Source organism: Salmo trutta, chromosome 15 (assembly GCF_901001165.1).
Source record: "Salmo trutta chromosome 15, fSalTru1.1, whole genome shotgun sequence".
NCBI classification, from domain to species: domain Eukaryota; kingdom Metazoa; phylum Chordata; class Actinopteri; order Salmoniformes; family Salmonidae; genus Salmo; species Salmo trutta.
Genome location: NC_042971.1, coordinates 47,198,533 through 47,210,158, shown reverse-complemented (window position 1 = coordinate 47,210,158; position 11,626 = coordinate 47,198,533). Strand labels below are relative to the sequence as shown.

General features: G+C 44.2%; 1 protein-coding gene across 1 annotated transcript in view; it reads left to right on the top strand.

Annotated features, from left to right (window-relative positions):
* Nucleotides 1-7,750: 7,750 nt before the first annotated feature.
* Nucleotides 7,751-11,626, top strand: part of LOC115149178 (coronin-1C-A) — a 35,801-nt gene continuing 31,925 nt past the window's right edge. Inside the window, exon 1 of the mRNA XM_029691785.1 lies at nucleotides 7,751-10,883. Coding sequence (XP_029547645.1) covers nucleotides 7,763-10,883 — 3,121 coding nt within the window. The 5' untranslated portion in view covers nucleotides 7,751-7,762. The remainder of the gene's footprint in view (nucleotides 10,884-11,626) is intronic.

Here is an 11,626-nt window from a genome sequence, read left to right as displayed (position 1 = left end):
TTGATCTGCATAAGCTACACAAGACAACACCTTTGACACTCTGAAGGCCCAGGCACAAACCTGGTACTATGAAGTGGCCACTGAGTCGTTGCTATACATTGAAGCAGAACGACTGTTTGAATTGCTTGTTTTTGCTCTCCCATTTAGTGCCAGACCTGGGAGTGTCCCAGCAGTGTCTATGATGGCTACAGCAAAGCCTAATGTGATTTAGCTGGAGCTGTTTGTGGCAGAAAGAAGGAAGCAGCTTTTCTCAGCCTTTTCCATTCGTATGGCAATGCTATCAGCCAAACTAGGAAGTTGGGACAAAAACAAGCTGAGGCGTCGGAACAGACTATTATCTATAGTTGCTTAGAAAGGGATTACAATTCTGGTTTCTGTGGCAGTCTGTAGAGAGAATTTCACTAGCCACTAGGAATTGTTTTGTTTACAGCAGACATGAGCAACTTCCAAAGCTGTTGTAGAGCCACAGTACAGTATGACTGGGGCCACTGCCATCATCCCACATGTTGTATCACCAATGTAACATTAATTTATCTTCCTTATTTATGATTTAGAGTATTTATTTGTACATGTTTTAATTATATAATCTATTATGCAGTTGGTTGAGTTCTTTGTGGCCAGCCTAAGCTTAATTTGCCACACGGGTGTTATTATGCTTTGAAGTTGTTTTGTCTGTTATAACTGCTGCATTTGGCATCTTGAGTGTGCAAGGATAATGTGTGATGGCAGTGTGTGTGCAGGCGCATGCAAATATCTAGATTTTATTACCACCATGGTTGTATTATGAGTGTGATGGGAAAGGTGTCTGTGAATGAGTGCAAAATAACTGTTACTCCTTGAACTATACGTCATTGTCACTGATGCAATGGCCTATACTATACATCATGTAGACTGGATTGCTCTTGAGTTGGGATAACAAAGAAAGTGAAAATCGCTCTTAATCAGCTGAATATCGCGGCATGTGTTACATTAGTAACTTTTGTTAGTGTTTGTTACGCCGAGGTACTGGTCAAAGCAATTTGCAATTAATTTAGGTTCAAGTCACAATAATGGCTTGGGTTCTGTGGTCAGTGAACACTGGCTGTGTTTAGACAGGCAGCCCAGTTCAGAATTATATATATTTTTCTCACTTATTGGTCTTTTGACCAATCACATCAGATATATTTGAGAGCTAATTCTTTTGACCAATTAGTAAAAAAGAGATCAGAATTGGGTTACTTGTTTGAACGCAGCCCTTGTGGCTTTTGAGTTATTGCACTGGATGAATTTCCCTGTGTTCACTGGTGGGTTTTCAATGATCAAAAAGATTCCCTTAGAGGTAATACAATTATTTGAATGGAATAGGGATTTGTCCCAAACTGACCCCTGTCCCTTCACTTTTAATCCAGTTCAGCCTAGTCTACCACTTGTGGTTAGTGTGGTCACCATTTAGGCGTGATCATTTGGTGCGCTTTATTCAAGCCTACTGTTATACTACCTTCATGTGGCTGTTATAAGCTTGATGTAATTTATGACATAATGGGTTATAAAAGTTTACAGAATATCCTATAATATTATAAAGAGTGGAATTTGATCTTGAAAGTTCAACTTTTTATTTCATGATACTGTGATGGGGTTATGATGAAATTATTATAGAAGTTATGTTTAGTTAGCCAGTTGTGCTCAGTTTTAGGCCATGCTCATAGCAGTGAACAGGCTATGTGGTGGATTTAAATGCTGTCAAAATGAGCGTCTTCACCGAATGCTCCATCACCACTGATGCTATGCTTAAAGCTACTGCACTAGGTTTGATTGTTTGCATCATTTGTTTTTGAGTGTTTTATATTTCTACATAAGTGCCTTAACCCTGGCCTTAGCTCTGGCTGGCCTAGCTACATTGCAGGCTTAACCCTGGCCTTAGCTCTGGCTGGCCTAGCTACATTGCAGGCTTAACCCTGGCCTTAGCTCTGGCTGGCCTAGCTACATTGCAGGCTTAACCCTGGCCTTAGCTCTGGCTGGCCTAGCTACATTGCAGGCTTAACCCTGGCCTTAGCTCTGGCTGGCCTAGCTACATTGCAGGCTTAACCCTGGCCTTGGCTCTGGCTGGCCTAGCTACATTGCAGGCTTAACCCTGGCCTTAGCTCTGGCTGGCCTAGCTACATTGCAGGCTTAACCCTGGCCTTAGCTCTGGCTGGCCTCGCTGCATCGCAGGCTTTGCAGAGTCATTGTGAATGGAAAGGCCATTTGCCCTCTGCCCCCAAAATAATAATCCTGTTGCCCCTTGTAAGTGACTTATTGGCTTACACAAACCCACAACGTACACATGTTCACACACAAGCTCTCACTCCCACACGTGCATATGCTTGACAAGCTCATCAGTTGCTAGGGTGATCTATTATTGAAACCAAAGTCTGAGGGGTTTATTTGGACAAATAGGCACAGAACCAAGTCTTATCTACATTGCCAGGCATCTTAGGGTTCACCTGCCCTTACTGACAATCCTTTAACTGGTCAATGCTTTGAGAGAAATGGAGAAAGCTGGATATGGAGACATAGGAAGAGGGGGATACTACTTACAGCAGTTCATGTCAAGAGTACAAGTTGTCATCTTTCCTTGATGTTCACCCCTTACAATAAGATGTTTTTGCATATAAGGCATGAATGAGTGAAACCGCCTAAAACATACATAATCAACTTGAGTGATTTTTTTTTTTGTAACTTTTTATTTTTTAAGCTGGGACTTATTGTTTGCACTGGCTGTGTTGTGTGATGCCCTTTTTTTCCTTATTTTTTTACATTTTGTTAAGGATGTCCAGTCAATGTGTATCATGAAAATAAATCATTTCCTCTCTTTTCTGGCCTGTATTGGATCATACTGAACGGAGAGGAGACAATCCATCATGTAACACTTGTATTGCAAATACATGCACACAGACCATTGGTGTATTTATTGACTTAGTCAAATTAGGTCATTGTGATGTCACGGGATGGGCAGGGAGGAGAATGGGAGACTGGTGACAGTGGAAGAAGGATCCCTCCAACAAAAATACTCTGTAGTCCTTCAGGGCAATATTCTAGACAGACAGGCCCGCAGGCCTGCCGCTTTCACAACTCAGACAGGTGAGTGCTTCCCTAACCCCGCTCTGCACCTCAGATGACAGGAAGCAAATGCTGTAACATAAGACGTAGACTATGCGTAGGTTAAGTAGTATGTGTGTTCAGTGTTGACCTTTTTATTAGACAAAATTGTGTATTTGGTGGAATGTATCAGGTGATGTGTTAATACTGAACCTGGGTTTGGGTTAAACAGATGAGAAGAGCAATGTTAGTCTCAATTCTCTGGGACCAGAGCAGCATATTATTGGATGATATTCTGAGTGACGGACACATTTTAGCATCCACGTGTCAGTCAATTTGGTGCATGTGCCTCAGTTATTTATGTCATGATGTAACTCCTGGGTGAAGGTATCGACACACTCAACCATCCACTCTGTCCATGGCTGTGATGATTCAGAGCTATATTCAACTCCATGTTTGCACCTCGATGGGCTGTTCTGAAGTTGGCCACAAAGGTATGTGTTCTCTTATTCGCTATTTTGAATGGTGCATCATAATAGGCACTTATTTAGTATAGGACAAGTAAAAACACTAAAAACCCAACCTCAAACAGGCTGTCAAAAAAAAAAAAATGATTTGCTATTTCCTCATAGAATATATAATCTCTCTGAGGAGGATGAGCTGTCCAATCAGTGGACTACTTGCGTGAACATTTTTAATGACCAGTATACTCCCACACTATTCTGTTGTTTGGGTACGCCCACACCATTCCACAACACAGAAAAGCTGCTTTTTGAAGGTGCACTAGGCAGGAGGCACTCCACCATTTCCTGGTTGCAAAGATTTGAATAGTTTTCCTAATTTCAGTTTGTGACAAAACAAGCAAGTAAAGTGTAGAGAATCATTGTACCATCTAAACCGCTGTGAAATATATTTTCCATAATCAAAAATATATTTTCAGCTGTTTGAAGCTGGTGTACAAAACCAAAAGCAAAAGACGCAAAAACGAAACTTAAGAACGAGAAGCATAGAAATGGCGCACATAGAACAGATCTACCACTTTTTAGACTTGTTTTAAATGAGAATATGTGAATTTGGTTGGGTCGCACAAAAAGTTAAATATTGCAGCTTTAACATTCTTAATTACTTTTTTCTTTTAAGGAAAACTATTTCACTCATTGTAAGTAATTATAAGTTCTTATTTCATAGAAATCTGGAAACACTGGGCAGTTACTTAGATAGGTGAAGGTTAAAAGTTGTCAGACCTGTTTAGATCACTTACTTCACTTAACAGCTGAGCCTAAATCAAACGCAAAAACTGATTTCATAGCAAATTCTACCATTATTAAAACATTGATCACTGCAGGCCTGGGTTTAATGCAGTATAACTGATATTGCCTGGGGGGCTTACTGGAATAGTGTTTAATATATAGGTGGCTCTCAGCACCACTTAAGCCTGAAATACCTGAAGATACCTGAAGGATTAGTGATGCAGGGTCAAGAGGTTCAGTGACCTGTCTGTCCTCAATCACTTCACCCTGCGGAATCAAACAGAGCCTGGAACATGGACATGGAATTAAAGGCTATAGGGTGTCTTCGTTTTTGGTTTCCTTCCATTATAAACCATTAGAAACGTCCCTTTTTCGAGACCCTGTCGTTGAAAGGTAATTTGTAAAAATCCAAATAACTTCACAGATCTTCATTGTGAAGGGTTAAACACTGTTTCCCATGCTTGTTCAATGAATGATAAACAATGAACATGCACCTGTGGAACGGTCGTTAAGACACTAACAGCTTACAGACGGTAGGAAATTAAGGTAACAGTTATGAAAACTTAGGACACTAAAGAGGCGTTTCTACTGACTCTGAAAAACACCAAAAGAAAGATGCACAGGGTCCCTGCTCATCTGTGTGAATGTGCCTTAGGCATGCTGCAAGGAGGCATGAGGATTGCAGATGTGGCCAGGGCAATAAATTGCAATGTTCGTACTGTGAGATGCCTAAGACAGTGCTACAGGGAGACAGGACGGACAGCTGGACAACGTGGCAGACCACATGTAACAACACCTGCACAGGATTGGTACATCCGAACACCACACCTGCGGGACAGGTATAGGATGGCAACAACAACTTCCCGAGTTACACCAGGAACGCACAATCTCTCCCTCAGTGCTCAGACTGTCCGCAACAGGCTGAGAGAGGCTGGACTGAGGGCTTGTAGGCCTGTTGTAAGGCAGGTCCTCACCAGACATCACCGGCAACAACGTTGCATATGGGAACAAACCCACCGTTGCTGGACCAGACAGGACTGGCATTAAGTGCTCTTCACTGACGAGTCACGGTTTTGTCTCACCAGGGGTGATGGTCGGATTCGTGTTTATCATCAAAGGAATGAGCGTTACACTGAGGCCTGTACTCTGGAGCAGGATCGATTTGGAGGTGGAGGGTCCGTCATGGTCTGGGACAGTGTGTCACAGCATCATCGGACTGAGCTTGTTGTCATTGCAGGCAATCTCAACGCTGTGCGTTACAGGGAAGACATCCTCCTCCCTCATGTGGTACCCTTCCTGCAGGCTCATCCTGACATGACCCTCCAGCATGACAATGCCACCAGTCATACTGCTCGTTCTGTGTTTGATTTCCTGCAAGACAGGAATGTCAGTGTTCTGCCATGGCCAGCGAAGAGCCCGGATCTCAATCCCATTGAGCACGTCTGGGACCTGTTGGATCGGATGGTGAGGGCTAGGGCCATTCCCCCCAGAAATTTCTGGGAACTTGCATGTGCCTTGGTAGAAGAGTGGGGTAACATCTCATAGGGGCGGCAGGTAGCCTAGTGGTTAGAGTGTTGGATTAGTAACCGAAAGGTTGCAAGACCAAATCCCCGAGCTGACGAGGTAAAATCTGTCGTTCTGCCCCTGAACATGGCAGTTAACCAACCCACTGTTCCTAGTCCAAGATTGAAAATAAGAATTTGTTCTGAACTGACTTGCCTAGTTAAATAAATGTTTAAAAAAAAGAACTGGCAAATCTGGTGCAGTCCATGAGGAGGAGATGCACTACAGTACTTAATGCAGCTGGTGGCCACACCAGATACTGACTGTTACTTTTGATTTTGACCCCCCTTTGTTCAGGGACGCATTATTCAATTTCTGTAAGTCACGTCTGTGGAACTTGTTCAGTTTATGTCTCAGTTATTGAATCTTATGTTCATACAAATATTTACACATGTTAAGTTTGCTGAAAATAAACACAGTTGACAGTGAGAGGATGTTTATTTTTTTGGAGAGTTTATGTTTAGTCACTGTCCATGTTGTAGTCTACTAAATCAACACCCTATGAACATAGAAAATGTATTGCTACATATGCTGTTAAGGGCAGGGTGTCACATTTCTGTGTCATAGCGCCAGGTTGCCAGTTACTGTGATGACACACAGTGGGCTGTCACGTTTAATAGGCCTATGCACATTTCAAGTTTTGCCATGGTATAAATGACAAGTGTTTACTTCAGACAATAAACCGACCTTAGTGTGATGGTCAGTTGAGGACATAATAATTTGTATTTTTGTTTGTAACCTAGAACTACTAAGAAACAGCATGCCATTTTAATGCCTGTTGAGCTTTGTTCCTCTGAAATAATCTACCCTCGACCATCCATCACGTCAGTCGTAAAACTCTGTCCTGATCAGTTCCCAGACTGACAATCCTGTTCCAAAGTCAAAACCCTTGTGACTCTGATCTGTTTTCCAGCTGGCCTTTCCCTAGTCCTCATTGTCATAACAATCATAAACAATTGATTGGTTTAATTCTGTCTAATGTCTTACTGTAATATTCTAAGAGTGCGCTTAGATCATGCTCTTACTGAAGATATGATATCTCAGCATCCCTTACTGATTAATTTTCAATGGGAAATGGACATCAGTTTTGTTCTGTTCATGTTCCAAACAGCCCTCAGTGTGTGACCTTGGCACCAGGCTGGTGACTGATCTATTATCCCAGTTGCCCTGGCCTGTGACTCACCGGCAGCAGTGAGAGCCACTTTAATTATAGCGCCACAACATTCCAGCAGGACAGAATGAGGAGGGATAGAAATAGTTCACTGGAGGGGGGGGGGGGTAATTTATTTTATTCCTATCTTCTATTTATATACAGAAATATGGAAAGTGAGAGAGAGGTACGGGGTGAGTGAGTCAGACAGGGAGAGGCTTGGCACAAGGCCTTATGTCAAATTAAGAGATACGCAAGCAGCATGCTACTGTTCACTCTGAGTCGTTCCTTGACCACAGCTGTGTCTTGACGTGTATCTCTCTCCTCCTATAGAGAAGAAAAAGAACAACAACGAATGGGTCAGAAACTGAACAAAGGGTTGGAAAAGGTCAAAGGTCAAAGGGTTGGAAAAGGAAGGAGTCTTAATGCCTACAATGGAGGAGAGCAGTCGAAGCAGGGGGGAGAAGAGGGCCTTGAGGCACAGTTGGAGCCCAGTGAACAGGGCAGCGGTTGTCGTAGCGCTGGGACTGGGAGCTATGGGATAGCAGAGCAACTGATTGTCAGCAGCAGCCTGGCCACTGAGCAGGGGGACGATGAGCTCACTGCGACCCCTGCCCTAACAGACACCCTCATTAAGGAGCCAATGAGCCCCGCTCTTGGCGAAGAACAGAGCCCTTTGACCGTGGGGGGAGGGAACGAGGGAGGGGACAGAGAAGACAGGGCTGTCACACATAGTACAGATATGCCAGAATGTATCCTGAACTCTGAGAGGAGCACACAGTGCTCAGAGCCTAAAACACAGAAGAAAGCTGCAGATAATAAGAAAAGGGTGAATACTGGGACAGGAGCTACAATGGAAGAACAAGTGATGAGTAAATGCCCTGCTGGTGGTGGGCACAGAGACTCAGATACAGAGGATATGACAGATAGGTCTAACACAGAGGACTTGAGCTCAGAACCTACCAAGGAGGACTTCGTACTCCTGGAGAAGGATGAATCGTGGTTATCGTGTGATGTGAGCAGCGCGATCGCTGATAGCAGGGACAAAGAGAAGGAAAAGAAACAGCCTTCTGTAAAAAGAATAGTGGAGGAGGATACGACTTCTGCCGCTGGTGTGGATAAACCTCAAGACCTTCCAATGTTGCCTTCTGACCCACAGAGGAACGTTTATTCTGCTGTGGATGATCTGAGGCTCAGTGAGGACAGACTTCTTAGCGGAAAGAAACAGCAGGAATCACAGACAGCCTCATCTTTGGGCACCGAAACAAGCAAAACACAAGTAACATGGGATGAGGATACAAGCAGCACTGTAAACACTTATTGTGTTCTTTCCTGTAAAGGCAGCAGTGGTTGCGAGGCACAAACCTCACGTTCACCAGCAGACTGTTCGGAAAGAGCAGATCCACATTTGGCTGAACCGGCAGGCATCGGGTGTCCCCCAAAGAAGGCTGAACGAACTAAAGCTGTCAAAGCTATTTCGGAGAATGAGTCTGGAATTACTGCAGTTTGTGATCTCAAAACGGGCATTCAAGGCAAAGAACCAGACCTCTTGAGTATTGAATCAACTCATGCCAATTCCAAGTCAACTGATATAAATAATACATTCTATGATGATAAAAACTGCACTCATGAGGATTTGGTCCTATTGAATATAGAGGAAGAACTTGATGAGAAAACAGAAGCATTAATTGCGCTCAACACAAAAATGAAGCCGGGCAAATGCTGGGAAAAGACAGATCCAGTTAAGAGTGGTTCACAAACTGAGAAAGAGCAGAAGGCCACAGCCCCAGATGAGCATCCACAGGTGAAAGACACACAGAGAAGGGAAGTAAAAAGAGACTGTGTCAAAGACAACAGGATTGGGCCATGTGAGTCAAACCAGTGTGAACCTGAACTACACATGTCATCTTCAACAGGTGTCCAAGGAAATCTAAAACCACCACATCCTCCTCAGCCTCCACCAAGGCCAAACGCCAAAGGTACAGACAAAAGAGGGAAATCTATTCATTCACAAATAGGTGTAAAAAAGTTTGATAATGTAGAGAGCAATGATGGAAGTGTCTCCTTACAACAGCAAACTACAACTTATACTGGAAAAGCAAAACCAGTATCCTCTTCCCCTGACACATGCACCTCCATCACCAACCATCAACATTTAGCTGATGACTCATTAGAACAATGCAATGTGATTCCCTCCCCTCCTCTCTCTGTGCCAAAGCTAGAGGGTAGTGATGGGCAGAGACAGGTTGTTCCCATGCAGAGGGAGAGAGAGCCTGTCTGTTACACTCATGTCACCACCCCACCACCCATCACTCACCTTCTGCCTGAGAGGGAGATGGTGAGCACAGTGCCAAAACAACACAACAGTATGGATTTCACCCAGCCAGAGGACAGAACAACAGGGGCCTCTATAGATCCTTCTGTTCCAGTAAAGAGGCCTAAACCGAAGGGGCCTCCTCCACATGTCCCAAAAAAGCCCCAAAATCCCTTTAAGATTCCAGCTACAAAAACATGCTCTATGGATGAACAGAAAAGAGGTGATGATTATCACCACAAAGAGGAAAAGAAGAAGAGGAGACAACCACATCAAGTCAGCAAAGGAAATGCTTGCGACACAGCTTCTCGGGATATGTGTGTGTTATGGGATGACACAGGTTCTTCTTACACTGTACCATCCAACATGTACACGCCAGATCATTTTGATTCCATGGATGATTTTTCACAACAACAAAGGGCACCAACTAGAGAGGAAAAGTATAGAAATATCATAGATTTTGATGCTTGGGCAAGAATGGTGAAACTTGCTGCGGAAGAGGAGAAACCAAAACAACTTGACATGTTGGACGGACGAACTTTTTTGGAAAAGCAGGCTAAACTCAAAGGCCCACCACCTCCTGTACCCACAAAGCCCCATAAGCCATTTGTTCCATTAGAAACAGTTCCAAACTCAGAGGACATAGCTTGGCCTTCAGATGATGAGGAGATACGAGAGTTGGCTTTGTGTGAAAAAATGGAATATGAAGATGATGACCCTAAACCCCAACCTGACACGGTCAGCACAGATGTCCGTTGGAAGAACCTTGGTGACCACAGAATCCATAGTGGTCTTGGTGAGCCTACCGATCGTGAGTCTGTGGCTGAGCTTGAAACTGAGACATACAGGCCTGTGGCTGAGCTCATAAAGGAGACCAACCAGATGTACCAGAGAATCAGGCACGCAGACCAGACAGAACCCCTCATGGCCAAGTCCATGATCAGGCACGCAGACCAAACAGAACCCCTCATGGCCAAGTCCATGATCAGGCACGCAGACCAGACAGAACCCCTCATGGCCAAGTCCATGATCAGGCATGCAGACCAGACAGAACTCCTCATGGCCAAGTCCATGATCAGGCACGCAGAGCGGACAGAACCCCTCATGGCCAAGTCCATGATCAGGCACGCAGAGCGGACAGAACCCCTCATGGCCAAGTCCATGATCAGGCATGCAGACCAGACAGAACGCCTCACGGCCAAGTCCATGATCAGGCACGCAGACCAGACAGAACCCCTCATGGCCAAGTCCATGATGAGGCATGCAGACCAGACAGAACCCCTCATGGCCAAGTCCATGATCAGGCATGCAGACCAGACAGAACCCCTCATGGCCAAGTCCATGATCAGGCATGCAGACCAGACAGAATGCCTCACGGCCAAGTCCATGATCAGGCACGCAGAGCGGACAGAACCCCTCATGTCCAAGTCCATTGACGGGGCCGTGGACCTGGGCCAGAGCCTGAAAGTATCACAGATGAAGAAGGCCTTCGATGTCACTAAGAAGCCTGCTGAAAAATCACCAGAGACAAAGCCTGAACCCAAAAAAGGTAATAAAGTGCTTTGGATCAAATACTCTCTCTGGCTGTCTCTTTATCTATGTCTCCCTCCCTCCCTTCTTTTTTCTTTCTTTCTTTCTTTCTTTCTTTCTTTCTTTCTTTCTTTCTTTCTTTCTTTCTTTCTTTCTTTCTTTCCTTCCTCCCTCCATCCCTCCCTTACTTCCTTCCTCCCTCCCATCTGTGTGTGTGTCTCTTTCTCTCACACACACAAACGCACACACACAGCCATGTGAGGAACTTGAGTTGTAAAAAAGCTATTGCTGTCAGATTGCAGTCTGGTTTTGAGCACCGCTTGCAAGTCAATGAGTCATACTTGTCCTTTGTAACTATAGTGCGTACTGTACGCATGAGAATGTGTTAGTCAGGCCTTTGGGTTCAGTCGTACTGTGGATAGAACAGTCCTGTGTCCCGTGTGGATCAGTTCGTAGAGCATGACGCTTGCAACACTAGGGTTGTGGGTTTGATTCCCATTTGGGACCAGAATGAAAAAAAGTACACAGAATGTATGTACTCACTACTGTAAGTTACTCCGCATAAGAGCGTGTGCTAAATGACTAAAATGTAAATGTAATAGAGTACCACAGTATGAGTCATAAAACCTAGAGGTCAAACAGGGAAATGGTTCCAATTGTTTTTCCACCATTCATTTTTCCCATAGGGGATTTTAGAAACACTTAAAATAGGTCTGTGTTTCGTGTTGGCTTACCTTGGTGTGACATCTGATAACTGAGTAT